The sequence below is a fragment of the Pleurodeles waltl genome, chromosome 3_1 (assembly GCF_031143425.1).
Source record: "Pleurodeles waltl isolate 20211129_DDA chromosome 3_1, aPleWal1.hap1.20221129, whole genome shotgun sequence".
Lineage (NCBI taxonomy): Eukaryota > Metazoa > Chordata > Amphibia > Caudata > Salamandridae > Pleurodeles > Pleurodeles waltl.
The window spans coordinates 1,702,067,089-1,702,085,596 of record NC_090440.1 but is presented as its reverse complement, the minus strand read 5'-3'; the positions used below and the strand labels follow the sequence as shown (position 1 = coordinate 1,702,085,596).

At 42.0% G+C, this 18,508-nt stretch overlaps 1 protein-coding gene across 8 annotated transcripts in view; it reads left to right on the top strand.

Moving 5' to 3' along the window:
• TRPM8 (transient receptor potential cation channel subfamily M member 8) overlaps window positions 1-18,508 on the top strand; it is a 283,346-nt gene that overhangs the window by 197,803 nt on the left and 67,035 nt on the right. For 6 of the 8 annotated variants that reach the window (XM_069225547.1, XM_069225544.1, XM_069225541.1 and 3 more), the window contains 3 exons: window positions 2,865-2,977; window positions 15,879-16,089; window positions 17,140-17,231. In XM_069225547.1, coding sequence (XP_069081648.1) covers window positions 2,865-2,977; window positions 15,879-16,089; window positions 17,140-17,231 — 416 coding nt within the window. The remainder of the gene's footprint in view (window positions 1-2,864; window positions 2,978-15,878; window positions 16,090-17,139; window positions 17,232-18,508) is intronic. The other 2 variants (XR_011201606.1, XM_069225548.1) reach the window with 1 other exon arrangement.

Below are 18,508 nucleotides of genomic sequence, written 5' to 3'. Positions count from 1 at the left end.
CTGTGGAATCAGTTCCCTAGTTGATGAATTAGCTACGGCTATCAAGCTCTCTGGTTGTGCAAGGAAGTTTGGGTAGAGTGCATAAAGGATGATAAGGAACTGGAAATGTGTGTTAATTACATTAAGGTTGGCCCAAAACACATCAAGCTCTTGTTTTGCTTTCACTAATGACCGAGCTGACAAAAATCTGTGGAATTCACTTCTCAGTTCAAAGAAGACATTTATTATTCTTTCACCACGATGTTCCTAAAAAAGGAGGCTAGTAGACTGAAAGCACATGTTTAAAAATAATCACAGCAATGAAAGAAAAATATACCAAAAGAATTCTCAACTGCAACACAACGTCAGTGGTCAAAAACACATAATTCACTACAGCTCTCCTAGAATGTTTTTTAAGTACTGAGGCCCATATTTATACTTTTTAAGTTTGCGCCGTTTTTGCATCAAAAAGTGGCGCAAATGCGGCGCTAAAAAAGTATAAATATGGGCCTGAGAAAGTAAATATGAGTTAAGTGTGCCAAATGAAGTGGTGTGCAGGGAGATAAAATCATCTCCCTGTGTGTGGTTTAAAGAAAAGACTGTCTACTTATTACACATATGTAATTTGGGCTGTCAGCCTTATAGAGAACAAGGGGCCACATGTACGTAGCATTTTGCACATCGCAAACAGCGAATCGGGCCGTTTGCGACATGCAAAATGCACTTTGGGATGTTCAGACCCATTTTTGCGATTTGGTAAACTATTTACCAAATCGCAAAATGGGTTTGCGAGTCGCAATTAGGAAGGGGTGTTCCCTTCCTAATTGCGAGTCGCAGTCCCATGTATGATTGTTTTATGACCGCAATGCAGTCGCAAAAAATCGCAGTTAGCACCAGTGTCAAACTGATGCCAACCCATTCGCAAACAGGACGGGGTCCCCATGGGACCCCTCCCCCTTTGTGAATGGCAGTAAAAAAAAAAATCAGAGCAGAACTTTTCATTTTTTGTTTTTGAAATGCATCTCATTTTCCTTTAAGGAAAACGGGCTGCATTAAAAAAAAAAAAACTGCTTTATTTAAACGCAGTCACAGACCTGGTGGTCTGCTGTCTCCAGCAGGCCACCATCCCTGTGAGGGCGGCCATTCCCAATGGGGTAGCAAATTGTGACCTACCTCATGAGTATTCATGAGGTAGGTCATTTGCGACCCCCTTGCGAATCGCAGGCAGTTTCATTGACATTGTTGAACATAAGGTTTTGCAACTCGCAAAGTGCGAGTCGCTCTGACTCGCAATTTGCGAGCAGCGAATCCAATATTTCGTACATGTAGCCCAAGATGTGTTCTGAGTATTTGTGGCCAGAAATGGGCACCTTGACTGAAAGCAAGGTTAATTATTTTCTCAGTTGTGCAAAAAGTGATAAGACACTTGACCAGGCAACCTTCTTTTTCAACCAGTCAAGTTCCTGATGGACATTGGGCTCAGTAGGCCCTTAGCATTATTGGACCTATCAATCAGAAAACACTACTCGAGCATCACGTTTTATTAATTGTGGACTATTACACACTCACTGGCTAATAGCAAAATGAGCATACTGTACCACTACAAAGGTACTGATTGTCTCCTTGAGAGACATTTTTCTGGATGAAGGTAACATAGAAAGTTTACTTCTAAGCTCATGCAAGTTTCCCTTAATGAAAGTTTAACACCTTAAACCTCCACTTTATTGCCCTCAGGCCAATGGGTTGGTAGAAAGAATAATTTGCAGGGCGAAAGTGAATTTGCAAAGATGAGTTATGGGAGTACCAGCACAGAAGGCCTTACTGAGATGATCTGGGCATACCGCACTAGCCCCAAAACTGCCACAAGAGTATTATTGTTTGTATCCTTTAGGTGGAGATGTCTCAGAACTAAAATGATTCCTTTATGGGCAAGAAAAAGATTGTGATTAGAGGTGGACAGGAATAGAATTAGGAAGAAAGCTGAACCTCTTAAAAATGTAAAAGGTGTGATATGATCAACTGAATTGTGTGATAATATGCATGTTTTGTGGGGAGGGATCGGTATTAGTAAAAATGTAGTACATTTTCTCACCCTAGAAGAATCAGTCAAGTGGGCCGCAATGTTGCCCTACAGAATGGACAAACTTTGCGTATCAATGTACAGCTCTGAGTATCTCTCTGTTCAGAAGCCCCTTGGCCATATATGTATTTTCCCTAAAGAGGGAGGGAAAGCGACACTCAGGGAGTGCATACTGCACCTATGTGCAAACAAATTATGGGCCTGATTTAGAGTTTGGCAGATGGGGTTGCTCTGTCTCAAATGTGATGGACATCCTGTCTACCATATTACGGTCCCATTCTATCCTACAGGAATCGTAAGACAACGTTTGTGACAGAGTAACCCATCTGTCAAACTCTAAATCAGGCCCTATGTTACCTGATTTCTGTCCCCAATCATGCTTTCAAGATATTTTATGTGATATTTTCAGTACTCCAATATCATTATAATTCCTTGTGGTTATGTCCTTTCAGATAATCCCCTTTGTTGTGTTAGCAATGCTCTCCTTTACTTTATCCTTAAGATAAGTAGGTATGTTGTATTCCCTCTCTTCTTTTCCCTTCCTAGTGGTATAGACCCCTCCCTGCCCCTCCTGATATTCTTGTTGAAATAGTACATTACCTTGATCCAGCTGTTAAGTGTCAGCTCCAACTGTCATTGTGGATAACTCCGACTAGCTTGGTGATGGTAACCATAAATCGTCTTCGTCTTGATCCTGGTGTGAGCATTTTATTATCATGACACAGTTATTAAGTACCAAGAGGTAATTAATCTTGTGCATTGTGCTATAAACATTATCACTATTCTTTCCTTCCTTTTTTCACAGGATTTTGTGTCCAAGCAGTGGCATGGGCAAATAGCCATGGACACCCCCTCGTGGAAGGTGCTGCTGAGCCTTTTCCTCTTCCCCCTGATTGGCTGTGGTTTCATCTCCTTCAGGTAGTCCCTGTGGCCTAATGACCACTCTAGAGAATCTCAGGCCTATCCTGCTCCAGGGCAATGGGGTCAATGGGACACTTTCAGTTCTTTAGAAGTAAACAGCTGTCTGCACCTTTGGCCTTTTATTGAAAAATGCATTAAGGGCTGGATTTCACATAGCAGAGATGGAGTAGGCTAAAGGAAATTAGAAGATTTCTCATTCGGTTGATACTGCCTCTGCTGGGCAGGTAGGGCTTGGGAACAATTCTATTTTATGTATACCCAAATAATATTGTTTTTTTAATTATATAGTTGAGTTTTACTAGATGTTGTTTAATATGTTGTTATTGTTTTAATGTTAAGCAAGTTTCACTTTATTTTCTTAGTGTTATTTTGTTCTTTTTCTAATTTGGTAATAAATGTTAAGTTTTTTTATTTTATTTTTAGAGGGTGTTAAGTATTTTAAATGTATTTTTTACTTTTTGTACTTGATTTTAAAAAAGAAATTATATGTCTACTAGCATATTTTAATGTCTTGTTTTCAGTTCTAATAATGTGTATACATTGTATAATATTAAAAATATTTTTCTTAATTTGTTTATGAAAATATATTTTATGTTTGTTCATTTTATATATATATATATATAATGTATTTGGTATTAATTTAGGATAGGGAAAAACAAATATGAGCTTTTACAGTTTAACGTTTCCCTTTCTGTTGCTTACACCGGAGCGGGAATAGTAGTTCTCACTCCTCCAAAACCCAACACTTATGCTACAGTTGCTCAAGTTGGAGTAGGAATAGTAAATCTAACCTCTCTAAATTCTAACACTTTCCATACTGTTGCTTTTGTTGGAGTGGAAACAGCAAATCTAACCACTCCAAAGTCCAACTCTTCTCCTACAGTTGTTTACAATTGAGTGGGAATAGTACATCTCACCCCTCCAAAGTCCAACACTTTCTATCCTGTTGCTCAGGTTGGAGTGGTAGTAGTGAAATTTAACCCTACAGGTCTATATTTTTACCTTGATTTTCGAAGTTGTTTTAATATATATTTGTTTGTTTTCATTTCAAAAGTTAGTTTAATGTAAATTATGTTTTTTAATAATTGTTGTATTACCTTATTTTTATGTTATTGTATTGTTTTATATTTTGTAATATGCAGTGTTTGCCATCATACTTAATTTTTATAGAATGTTTTTATTTATGTTTAAATAGTAATGTATTTGTTTAACTATTCTGTTTATTACTTTTTAAATTTTTTGTAAAGTATATATTTTTATTTTCTAGTTATAAACTATAATTTGTTATTTTTTTAATATTAAAAGCACATTATTTTTAAATGTAATATTATTTGTAAAGTTAATATATATTTTAAAGTTTGTTTACTGCATAATAGTTAGAATTCCATTCATTTTTTAACAATATTGTCTTCTATATTTTTGTTGTTGATATTTTGACATTACATACAAAGTATATAGAGTAGATATTTGTGTCCTTGGTACTCTTGGCAATATGCTTGTTTCTGATAGTTTGTTATACAACCCTGACGGAAGCGTATAAGGGTTGTTTGCTTACAATGATTCTGTATAAAGAATTGCCTGCTATTTTTAACATTCCCCCCAGGAGTTTATACATGCCATTGCTCAGGTGACAGGGCGGTAGGAGATTTCTTTTCATGGCCCATTGACCTAAGCTTTCTGAACTGTGTAGATGCGATAGAACAATGGTTCCCAACCTTTTGACTCCTGATGACTCCCATTGAATCACTACTGGAAGCTAGGGACACCCAAGCAATTTGTACGATTTGAATTTCAAACATTAAAACAGTAAATAGCAAAAATGAAAAACAAGTAGACACAAAACAAATATTTGAATTACTAAAGATATCATTATTTTATATTGAACAAAAATACAAAAATCTAAAACTTTTAATGGGAAGGTTGAAAGCTGCATCTCGACAACTAACTTTTCAGTGTTTGGTTTTATTTAGGAAAGGTTTTTATTTAGGATTCCTCAGGTCAGATCTACATTTCCCAGGCAATTTCTGTTTTTAGTTTTTAGGTACAAAAAATATGAGAAAACGTTTTCACATAAATATTTGGTGAGAAAAGGCAGTAAAACCATAGGGTCCTCTCATCTCTCCATAGCCTCTGTCACATGTAATTAATTTGTTTTATAGCACCTCTCATACAAGTATAGGGTGTCGGAGCACTTTACAGGGGACTAGAAGGCGTGGGACTCACATGTCATCCACCTAATATGCATTTTCTAAGAGTGCTTGGTCAGGAGAAGCACAAACTCAGGAATGAGAACATAACCCAGTGGTTAGCATTGAATTTAATAATAAGAATGTATTTCTATGCAAGCAAACCTTTTTTTAGCAGCATAAGGAAAATGAAACACTGGGAAAAAAACATAACTTTCTAATTTGTGCCATGCAGTTCGCATGTAGCTCTTTGATGACAGTTCATGGCACACTGTGCTAGATTACAATTGTAACTAATGGACTGCACAATAAAAAAGAGTCTCTGTGACAAAAGCAGTAACCCACTGTGCTATGCACATAAAATACTGTTCTTTGCATGACACATGTCCTTTGCAGCAGGCCTATCAACCATCTGCGCTACCTTAAATGAGTCAAACCAGCACCTAGACAAAACTCTAATCTCTCTCCAGGAGGTACATTAATCACCAGAGTTATCTTGCCACTTCATTTTTGCCCAACAGCTGTTGGATGTACAAGGAACTTTGAGGTGCTTTTAGAACTGCTGCACAAAGGAAGCAATAAACATAAAAACACATGTGTTTCAAGAGGCACCAGCTGGAGAAGTGCCTTCCTACTGGCACAGGCCTGCAGACTCTCTGGGAATGTGTCATAGACCCCTGGGGGGCATTGACCCCAGGTTAGGAACCGCTGCCATAGAATAGCAAAATGTTTCTTGTACCATAAGTTAAAAGTTGAAAGTTGAAACAGACACAGTGCTAAACATTTAAAGACGAATCCCTGATAAGATATGCAGAGGGGACATAAAGGGAACGCAACAGAACAAAGTCACACAATGTAGCTCTACCTCCTACACATGGAATCCTAGCACCAAATGAAAAGAAGCAGTCGATGTGTTTAACACTACGTCATTTTTCCACAGGCAAAATGTGTAACTTTTGTGAAAGGTACACATATTATGTGAATTTATCAAAGACACCGCAGCACTCCAGAGAGTAAACATAAGTAAATGAGTCCTTCAATTAAGTTAAGTAGTCATGGGTTCTTTAATGGTAGACATGGACATCATTTCCATAGAATGGTCGTTGTTCCATATTCACAGCCATCTTAATCGTAGGATAAACATAATTTCATAACCACAGCCAACACCTGTTTTGTCACAACATGTGACTTCTTCAAGGTTTTAGTAGTGAACATGTTCTAAGTAGTATGAGTGAATATCATTTGGTGGGCGCAGTAAGCCCTTGGTGTATGCGGGGTAACTCAACGTTATTAGAGTACAGCAGGGACCCAAGTCCCTGAGACCATGGTAAGGCTCTTGCCTCAGAGACAGAAAACGTGAGTAGTGTGAGCGAGCAAGTCTAGCATTTTGTGTACACATATTACGTGACTCACCGTTGGGACAGTCCTGTGAGTGACCGCTGTGCTCAAGAGCTACTCTAGAGTAGACATACCAAGCAATATAGCATTCACTTTGAGCCTACGCACCCGATGCACAACGGTAATTAGGCCTATCTTTAGGTAATATCCACATACTTCGCCAATTATGGCACCCAACCATATGAAGATGCAATTATGAGTTATTTTTTAACGCAATGCCACACTGCTGATTTACATGCAGGTTTGATTTGTAGTATATCTGGGCCCCAGACCCAACACCTGTGCGCGTGTTTGCGCCCAACGCTCAAATGTATTCTCTGGCCTTGTGACCATTTGTTGGCCCATATTTACAAGAAAATGATGCAGCATGGGGCCACAAGCCAGCTTGCTACACCACGCTGCACCATTAGAAAAATGCAGGGATGCGTTGTATTTACAGCAATCAAATGCATCCCTGTACTTTCCTTAGAGCTGGTGCACAATTGGTTGCCTAGCTCCAGTGCAGGCACCATTGCACCATGGGTGTTGCAGGGAAGATTGATTATGTGCAGGAAGGGGCACCTTCCTGCACATAAACAATCAATAATCATGTTTTCATCCTTCTGCAGCACACATAGAAAGAGAAAAAAATAGTGAGAAATACAGACCGAAACCTTGTAAATCTGGGAATGCGTTATATTCCATGGGTGCTGCGTGGGAACACTCACAGCAACACCCATGGACTACCCCTTTCACGCAATTATGTGTGAAAGGGGGTCATATTTACAAGATCATGAAAAGTCAAGCAAGGTAGCTATATGTGGCCTTGTAAATATGTGTGGGGACACTGTGCCGCCGGAGTGTCGGAAAAGTGACAATCCGACGGTGTTATTGTGCCACAGGGAGGGTTGTAAATAACCATTGTTCTAATTTGATATAGTTTATATTTCTTGCTTCTATTGTTTGATGTTTTGTAGGCTCTCTTCCTGCAAATTAATCCTTAGGGCTCCTTCCAATTGATATGTTAGCAATACAGAAGTCTTATTGAGAGGGTGTCCTTATGACCCTGGTCGGACTGGCCTATAGGGCAATCAGGCAGTGCCTGACAAGCTTGTCTGACAGGTAAGTGGGGGGGGGGCATGTTTGTCACCGCTGGTGGGCATATTTTGTGGTCTCCTGGGTCTGTTTTTAATGTTTATTTACCAGACATTAAAACAAACATTGTCAACAGCAAGCTCAAATCCATGCACTCTTCCAATCCTTACAAAACACTTACACAGCATATCTTTACAAGTTCAAAACTGCCCAAATTGCAAATCTGACATTTCTAATTCACTCATGGGGGCCACTTTTATTTTGGTGCCTGGGCTTATTTTCTTTCTTAGTATGACCTTGCTTATGATTCACCTCTACTTACATGTGTGTATGTGGGTTTTAGTAAATGTGTTGTGTCCCTGGTTTAACCATTTTCAAGTTTCACTTGATACTCCCCACCGAACTGGGTGAAGGTACACGTAAGCTTATCTCCCAACCACTAGATGATACTAGTCAGGCCAACAGTAATCCTGGTCCTTTTGCATGCATGGATAGTGGCACCAACACTAAATCTGATGAGCCAGAGAAGTGAGGCCTCTCGAATGGTAACCACAGGCGGTCAGTCCATAGCACGCCAAAATAAGTAAATCTCCGTTAGGTCATGATTTCTGCTTTTCACGGAAGCACTGAATGTTATTTTATGGATTATGTTATTTCTACCTGCCATTAAATGTGTTTTGTGTGCTGCTCAGTAGGGTGTACTATGATTTGAAATGGTGAAATGGCCTTGTTACTTACTGGTAATCTTAATTACTCTCAGTGCAGGTTTTCCTTGTTACAGTCCTTACCTGTGAGTCTATCTTCCCAGCTCACAGAGACTGGTCACTGACTTTTAATCCTTCTCACAACATGGCCAACCCATTAGCCACAAGTTCTAAAATACATAATTTCTAGAAATACTCTTCGTGTAGTAGTTAAGCTTGAGACATATTTCAATCAATAAAAACTGGGAGATTGGATGGATCCAAGACTGGAACAAGGAAGATCTGGACGTGGAGTGATAGAGGGACTGATTTAGATCTTGGCTGTAAGGTCCCGCCATCGACCATGGAGAAAACACAACCCCCCTGTTGCTGAACATGAAGGTAGGCCTTGCACATTGCACATGGAGGGGGTGCACCGAACATGAACACGGGGCTACTGCAGGCATATACATGTTACAGTAATTTATTCAGTTACTGTTGTATGCATATGTTGGAGACATGTCAGGGCATGGGTCAGACGCCGGTGGGGACACACTGATACACCACACATATTGCACACATACACAACTGTCATCATGGTGCGAGTATTCATTGCCAAATGAATGCTGGCACCACAATGATGGTACATTCACACTTGTCAACTGTGCTGATTTGTGAACATTGCAAGAGGGCCTGTACCTGCTATGTTGTGTTTCGAGTTGTGTGTGTGAGTCAGTATGTATATGTGTGTGCGTGATGTGATGCGATAGGCTGTGTGAGGTGGAGGGCAGTGCTGTGGATGATCTAGTTGTGTCAGTGTATGTGCCACTTGCATATGGCGTGTATGTTGTTGTGTATGTTGTGTTGTGTGTTGTGTTGCTGATGCAGAATTCAGGTGCATGTTGTTGTGTGGTGGTCGCTGTCGTGATGTGTGCAGTTGTGCTTGTGTGTGCCTGTATTTGTGTAGATGAGTGTGGTGTTGGTTGTGTCATCTGTGGGTGCAGTGTCACTATTGTGTGTATGTTGTGTCATGGATGCAAGTGTATGTGTGTTTCCAGCATGTACGTGTTGTGTTGTGTTGTGTTGTGTTGGAATGGGAATGGATATTGGGGGTATGTGGTGTGTTTTGTTGTGTGTGATGCAGGGAGACGCATATTGCAAAGGCAGAGTGTGGGTGTGAATTACCTCAGTTCCACAGCCACTGGCATTGCCTGATGTCCATTGGGTGCAGAAATGTCTTTGCTCTGTCAATAAACTGCTGGCAGTACATAGTTTGCCCAACTGTAACATCTAAATGCGGCTGGTGGGACTGTGCCTGCATGATGGCTAAGAAGGGTGCTCCATCCTGGCAGTCTTTGGCTCAGCCGCAGTACATCTAAATACGGCGGGTGGAACACGGTCTTCTCGGGTCTTCCGCCAAGGTAGCTTGGCGGTAACACCGTCAACATCTAAACCAGGCCTTAAGAGATTACCAGTAAGTAACCAGGTCAATACCTCCTCATCTGTCTTCCTTATCCAGTCCTTACCTGTGAGAAAATACCCAAACAAGCATTGATTCAATTAATACACATATTTGAAGAGGAAAACAATTACACAACTTAGTGCAACACAATGAATATTTCTTTTGGTTTACCAAACCATAAAAATAATTTCTTCAAATAGATTGAACAGAAGCCAATACATGTGGCTGTATGTCTGAAGGCACATCACCCCCCATCTGTAAAAGATAGTGAAACATAATGCATGCAGCGATGCCCATGTCACAGCACAACAGATGTCTTGTGTTGATGCCCCTTTAAAGAGTGCCCAAAAATTGGCCATAGCCCTGTTTGATCCACTCAGAATTTGAATTGGAATTTCCATCCCTCGGATGTGATTGCTTGGGAAATGACCAGTTCAATCCATCTGGATAGAATGGAAGTTGAAGGGAGAAGACCTTTGCTTGGGGGACCAAAAGTGAAAAAGTGTGTCAACTTTACGGAAAGAAGCAGTTCTTTTCAGATAGATGGTTGATGCCCTGTGCATGATCAAGGTGTGTAGTCTAACCTCTTCATCTTAAATGGGGTTAGGTTAAAAATAGCAACACTATGGGCCTGATTACAACTTTGGAGGAGGTGTTAATCCGTCCCAAATGTGACGGATATACCACCAGCCGTATTACAAGTTCCATAGGATATAATGGACTCGTAATACGGCTGGTGGTATATCCTTCACTTTACCGTCACTTTTGGGACGGATTAACACCTCCTCCAAAGTTGTAATCAGGCCCTATGTCATCCGAGAGATGAAACGCAAATGGGATCTTAGGCAGGAAATGAGAACCCTCCCTTAGTGCCACTTTATCAGAAAACAAATTCAGAAATGGAGATGAAGACAAGAGAACACCAATTTCACTGACCCTTCTGCCCGAGCAAACAGCTACAAAAAATCACATCTGTGCTGAAAGGAATGTCAGATCCACTGATAAGAGTGGTGGTTCAAATGGGGCAGACTTCAAAACTTGTAGAGCTAAGGGATCCCAAGTAAGGACTGGGAAGTGGTCTCTTGAGGAAAAACATGTGGCTACTGGTGCAATAGCATGCATGTGTTCCCCTTTGTAAGCCTAAATATCTGCCCACTAGGCCCTAATTGTAGATACTGCCAAGCATAGAAGAAAACCATCCCTGATAAAGTCTAAGACCTTAACAGGATAACAGGATGAAGGGGAAAGGCCTTTATCATTACACAAGTGTTGGAAATCACACCAGTAATAAGCATAGGTTTTTAAAGTCAAGGGCCTCCTGGACTGTTGGGTACATTGTGCAACTTCCAGAGAACAACACTGCGCCTCTAAGTACCTCCCTAGGTTGAGTCTCCAAAGGAACCTAAGGAGAGGTTGTCTAAGAGAGGCGTGTTAAATTGAAAATAACCAATGCAGGGAGACCGACATCTGGTTAAAAAATGGGGACCATGGTTTTCTCACCAAACCAGAGGCCACTAGGAAAACCTCTGCCCAGTCTTCCTGGATATTCCTCACCACCCTTGGAATTAGTTGGAATGGGGGTAAGCAGTAAAGCAGGCCTGGAGGCAGCTTGATTAAAAGGACATCTATCGTTCAGGTCTGGCAATAAGGAATAAGACTGCAGAAGTTCTGGAGTAGAGTGTTTTGTTGGGTGGAAAAATGATTGAGCCAGGCCACTCCAAATCATTCTGTGATTGTCCTGAAAAGGTGTGGACAGAGACATAGGGTCTGAGGTCCATTCTCCCACCGTGGAAAATGCACTGCCAACAGAGAGGAATTTGTCATCTGCCCACAGACATATCCTCTGGGAAAATAGGAAGAGGGTGTGATGCATCCCTCCTGCCCCTCCAGGTATGACCTGACTACCTGACTACCTGATTGTCAATTTGAATGCAGACTGTGTGATGTTGAATCAAGGCTGCAAGGACAAGAAGACCCTGCGAGCTGCCTCTAGCTCCTTTCAGTTGGAAGAAATGGGATTGTCCTTCTTGTTCCATCTGCCAAAGACCCGCAGGTGGCCTCAGCACAGCTCGCTTGCTTCTGTCATCACAGGCACTGGCCGTGGAGGAATCAACGAGAAACATTTGTTGAGATGGTCTTGAATTAGCCACTTTTGTAGATCATGGCAAATGTTCGTTGTCACTGGTATCAGAAAGTTGTTATTTGAGAACTGGGCGACCACAAATGGAGCAAGTGGTGGACGAGAGGATACAAATTAAGTCGATCCCATGGGAGAATGGCAAAGTCTGTGCCATTGCCCTTTGGCTTCTCAACCACAGCCTTGCTGGTGCTTGTGTCCTGTGAAGAAGGGAAAATAAGTGACCTCTCAACTTCACTCACCTCTTCTGAGACAGAAAAACTTGTTGAATGTCTGTACAAAATAAAGCCCCAATAAATTGGAGCTTCTGAGAAGGAGAAACATAAGACTTTTTCACATTCGAGAGGAACCCATGATCCTGGAAAGACAGCATACTTGATGTAAATCTTGCTCTGTCTTGGGAAAGAAGAAGAGACTATCAGTCAGTCATAGAGGTACAGGTATACTTGAGTCCTTCTAGTAGGCAGATGACCCTCTAGAGGAGCCAGAAGCTTTGTGAAGACTCTCAGTGCTGAGGGTTTCCTGAAAAGAAGGAACCCAGATTTGTTAATTGTTGCATAGGACAGCAAATTGAAGAAACCTGTGGCAAGATGGGTGGTTTGACATGAGTAGGTAAGGGTCCATCAAGTCCAGTGATGTGAGAAAAAAAAACCTTTTTTCATGAGTGGCAGCATTGCTTTGAGAGAGATCATTTTGAATGGTCTGTGGAGAATAAAGAGGTTCACTCATTTCAAGTCCAGGACTTGTTCCAAGTCCCCAAAGGCTTTCTGAACTAGACACAGTGTTGAGTAATAATCCTGAAACTACTCCTCTAAAGAACAGGGATGATTTCTGATTTGATCAACAACAGCTGGATTCCATCTAGTAAGTCCTGATGTCATATCAGACTCTTTGGAGGTGTAGTCTGCAGAAAATGCAGAGGAGGGTGACTGACACAATCTATTTTGTAGCCTTCAAGGCTACCGCTTTTACTAAGGCATCTGATACTATGTCTTGCCAAATGCTTTGGAAAAGAAGGAAACGGCTTCCCACCGGAAGACTCTCTCCATAGTCAAGCTATGGGAGGCTGATATGTAGGAGTCAAGGTAAAAGAGGAAGAGGGTTGGGACCAAGACATATCTTCAACAGGGCATCCCTGGTCACGACCTCTGCCTCGAAAGGGCTGATTGTTAGGCTTTGAGGTCCGTAAACCAAAAGCACACCTGTATACATATCCTCTCTCTCTTGATAAAGAACACATGGTGCCATGAGTTTGTTATCCTCGGCAGTCTTTTAACATCTCCTCCAGCTGGGGTTCAAAGGTATGAGAGAAAGGGAGTTTCATGAAAATCAGTTTATGAACTATACCCACTTACCACTTTTCATGACCTCATCCAGATAAGTTTGTATGCTGCTACAGAGGCCCCCCGTGTAGCAGCAGCAGAAACTCCTAAGTGGTAAAAAAAAAGGACGTTAGATAAAAATGAACTTGTTGTACCAGCATTGCTAAAGTGGAAAAAAATCCACCTCTTCTTGGATCTGGTCAGCCAAGAAATAGAAATCTTCCAAAAGTGATTGAATTGTGTGCACAGTGTATGCATTTGCTGTAATCACAAGATTTGAGGGGTCTGATGGCAGCGCATCTTCACAGAACACAGTTTCGTGAGTTGATAAACCCGCCATCAAGTTATCAACTTTGACTGCTGCTGGGAATTCTTCAAATAAATTCTGTTAAGGATATCTTTTCATCAGAAACCTGCGAAAATATGGATTACCCACTTCTTTCACTAGTGGTTCAGAATTCACTGTAAAGCATTATGGAGAGGCAATGTTTTTCGTTCCATCCTCTGGTAGTGAAAGAACAAGTCATCACATTTATCAGTGACCATGGGATCAAACCCCAGATTTCTTCTTAGATTTTATAAAAGTTCCAGTAGAAAGCGAATCATCACCTCCTACTTGTCAGGGTCTATATCAGGCACATCATTGGTATCCAGCAGAGGAGGTTTTGCTGGAGAAGGGGATGGAATACTTTCACATGCCTGAAGGGCAGCCTCTTCTGCTACCTGAGTCATTCTCAGCAGGCTTGTCATCGTCGGAGTCTCTGAGCAGGGCATAGCAGAAGGACCTGTCCCCGTGGAAGTTATGGCCGTTGCGTCTTCATGCTGCTGCATTTTGCCACCACCGCAACCAGAAAACGAGTTACTGTTTTCCTAGTGGCTATAACAGCTGGAATAAAGTGGCTTCATGTAATTTCACGAGAACTGCTCTTTTTGGAACAGTTACCGCCAGTTGTCTCAGAGAGAACCCGTAGGGATCGCTAGATAAAGTGAAACGTGGCTGCTCCGCATCTGCAATAAGGGCAAAGTGACTGAGGGCTCCATTTACAGTCTTTGTCTGCCCGGCAGGACAGTTATGACTGATGCTACATGAGAGACTGCTAGAACAGGTGAAAGGGGGACAAAATAATTAATTAAAATACATAGAAACATTACACTACACTTACCTTACCCAGGAAGGTAAAGCCTTACCACGAGTGCAGAAGAAAGGAAACAGGAAGTGTCTTTCAGGAAATTACATATTTCAATACTCCTGGGTAATGGTGTGGCCATATTGGGAGAGGTATTAAAAGTTGAGCTAGATAAACAATGTCTGTGAACTGGAAAGATAAATTCACAGGTAAGGACTGAACGAGGAAGACGGATCAGGGGGTAATGTGATGTGTTGTTTTTTGTGATATGATATGGTGGAATAAGGTATGCTATGGTAGCATTGTGTATGGTGGAGGTGTGAAATGGTGTTTGTTGCATACGGTGTGAGTTTGTTCATTAGGGATGAGTGGGAAAGGGAACTGTAGCCAGGGATAGTGTAATGTGTCTCAAAAAATGTTATGTCATGTAGCCTGTTGATGTGGTGAAAGATGTCAGTGTGGTGGTATATGGTCTTTTATGGTGTGTTTGGTGTTTCTGCGTCTTTCGGTCTTGGACTGCGTCAGTAATTCACAGTGCAAAAGATGCCTCTTTCATTTATAGACTGCTGGAAATGGATTTACCAGACTGTTTCAGCCAAAACATCAACAGTAAAGATCTAATTTCCAGGCAATGTTTCCCAAGGCCTCTGCCCACCTTATGTTTAGCTGGTCTGGTGCTCTTACACCCATCATCTTTGGGTGCAGTGTAGTTCGAGGTCTTCAGTGAGTGATTGGGTTGAAGTATCTGATAGGGTGTCTGGGTGCAGCGATTGGGAAGGACCCAACAAGGATAAACAGAGCTAACAGAGCTCTCACCCTTAGCTTGTGTGGCTGTTGACAGGGATATCTGGGTAGAACACCAGAGGCAGAAGTCTGGAAAAAGACTGTGCCTTTACGAAACAGTTTGCCAGTCAATCACTGTCTGCTTATGACCCGAAGGGGTATTGTAACAGGTTGGGGAGGACCCAGACGGTCGGAAGGGAGCTTGCATGCATATCCTGACAGTGCACCTACGATTGTACTACATAGGAGGGATAGAAGTAGGAAGGAGAAGGAAATAGATGTCATCTTGGAAGAAACGTGAGAAACTACCATCCAATCATTGCCTGGCTAATGCCTTGTGAGCCTGTGACCACTTCCGGGATCAGGATAGAGGAATAGTCAGGCTCGGGTCAATGCCCTGCTTCTGGGATGGGAGCTGGAGGAGAGACATAATAAGAAGGGACAGAAGGGAAGATAAGCTAGAAAGATTGAGGTTGACCCTAGCCGTTCTGGACTCTTAGAAGCATAAAGCAGGAATGTAAATGACATTCCCATATCTCTGAACAGCATTCATAGGTAGGAGCCTGACCGACTACCCCAGCCCAAGTAGCTACTCAGAGTCACCAGCTTGTTAGTTGCCCTGTCTCTCCTTCACCTTGGCTTGATCAATGTCAACTTTCTAGTGCGGCAATGGATGAATATGTCAGAGGTGACAGTGACTCGGTTCCTGTTCTTTGTTGTATTCAGAGAGGAACATCCAGGAAAGAATGTGCTCTGGAAATACAAAGCTTTCTTCATCTCTCCGATGGTGGTCTTCTCCTCGACTGTCATCTTCTACATGGGCTTCCTGATGGTCTTCGCTCACGTGGTGCTGATGAACTTCCAACCTGTGCCCACTGGGGTCGAAATCTTCCTCTACCTGCTGGTGTTCACCCTGTTATGCGAAGAAATCAGACAGGTATGTGGCCCTGTGTAATATATTTGCGAAGCTGGAGACTAGAGGGCTAGTCAGGAAAACAAACATACTTGCCAAGGTACCAGGTGTAGGGGAGCAGCAGACACCAAGGTTAAAGAGGGCTGGGGAAAGTTTTATTCACAACAAGTCAAAGTAGCCCAGGTACACATCACTCACAACTCTGGACTTCAAGTCAGAGAGCTTACATGATCACACAGCCTAGGGAGGCAGAATGGGAGTCAGTATCATCACAATTCACACATTGCTTTGGTCTTGCATATTGAGTTGTGCAGGTGACCAGAATACAGCACTTTCGGGAAGGGATCAGTCATACAGAGGACACTAAGACTACATCCAGAAAGGGAAGAGTGTGGAAGTGGAGGACATTCATGTAAGTTGTGGCATGTTCCCGCCTTGGAAGCAGAACCTGTTTGGGCCCCATTTTTTATGCCTAAAGAGCTAACCACACAGTGTTGTCCTGCTGCACTGCTCCATGTTGTTGCACTGTGCATGGGACTTTGGCTAGGAGGACCAAAGTGACAGGGGGAATTGCCAAAGGCAGACAAAGTGCTCAGTGTGAGAGCACGTTTCTCTTTTGATGATTCCACTAGCCCTTGGTGGGCAGAGAGTTTTAGAGGTGCTGATAGCTTGTCCATAAATGAAAGACTGTGGTGAAAAAACGTTATTAAAAACACTCATAGCGTAGCTCTTTAATTCTGAGCTCCTAATGCCTTACTGCTTATCAATATCTACCTTAATATTGGTGGGGTGAGGAATCAGGGCATGACAGCCTTCTATAAGAGTATACAAATTCAGCATCATAGGTCAGTGCACCTGTAAATGATTTCTATGTCTAACGCCAAACTCTAATATTGTTCCCACAGTGGTCAAACTTAGACCCTCATTCTTCTGAGTAGGGTAGTTGGGTGCCATTCTGTTGGGTAATTACACCGTTACTTGTCAGTGCTTGGATACCGTAGTTGATTTTGCGAGTTATGTAATGGTGGGATTTGGTCAGCACTGTCCCTTGCTAACATGTACGTTTGTTTCCAGCTGTACATGAGTGGAGTCCAGTATTTCTCAGACACATGGAACATTATGGACATGCTGGGCATCTTCTTCTTCAGCGTTGCCGCTTTGGTGAGGTGAGTTGCAGGGTCCTTTGCCCATCGGTTACACCCTAAGACCCAGGCAGTGCCAGGGCTGCTTTTGTTAATGGTATTTTACGTGGATGCTTTTAAGGTAAAAGGATGTGTGTGGTTAAAGGAGCAGAGCAGCTGTGCTCGGGAGCCGAGATCTGTGAAGTCACAAATCAGAGTTCAGAATCGAATTTTAAAGTGCAATTTTCTGAAGCAAGCAAACTTCCCTATTCATGTGCCAACTCTAACCAAACCTTAAGGCCTTTCACAAATAAAAGCCTAAAATTAGCCTTACTCTAATCCAGCCCTGACGGCACTTCAGAGGCAAGAGCCATTTTAACATCCTCCCTAATTTCCAATGGGAAAATCCACACAGAGATGAACTGAGCAAACACATACAAATAACTTTCTAAACTAAAGGTTTGTCAAATTTAAATTTTTATGTCGATCATCTTTTTCACAAATTATTATGATCACTCAAGAACTTAATGTACGGAAAGACAATATCTAAACCTTCAATTTACTGAAAGGCACTAGGAATAGTCTGAGAAATTTAGGCAAAAAATTATATGTGGTCTCCAACCTCCACCTTGACTGGACTACTCTCTTCTTATTGCCAACCTCTCCATCTGTGAAGTTTAGTGAGCCGCTCAGACCAGCAATGTATTCCGGACATCTCAAAGCCTCTCTGGGTATTGGAGACCACGACGACTATCCACCTGGCTCCAGGAATATAAGAAGCCAGGGGAGAGAGAGAGTGAGAAACACTGGAGTGAATTGTCCTTGAAAAGTACAGATTCAGGTCTCACAACCACCTGGACTAGAGTTGGTCTCCCGGACTGAACTGGAGTCGGTCTCACAGGCTGGACTGCTGTATGTTGCACAAGACTAATTTCACTCAGCCGTTTTCTATATCAGAGAGCAAAGTTTTCTTTTGAAATCCACGTTTTGGGACCACCCACCCATCTTTCTTGGCCCCAGCCTAACAGATCGCGTGCAACTTTCCACTCTGGTGGATGAACTCTTTTCTGGACAGATTTGTGCAGATTCATGAAATGGTGCAAATAGTATTAGCAAAACAAAGGCAATCTTCCTATACACATGCAAAACTAGATATAAACATTGTGAGCATATATATGTATATATGCTTAAAATTTTTAAATGTGACTTAGCATGTGAGTCCATTGGGCTCATTATACCATTGGGGGGAAATCCCGCCTACCAACACGGCAACGACCTCCAAAAGACTGTTGCCGTGGCTACCTACCGTCCACCATAATATG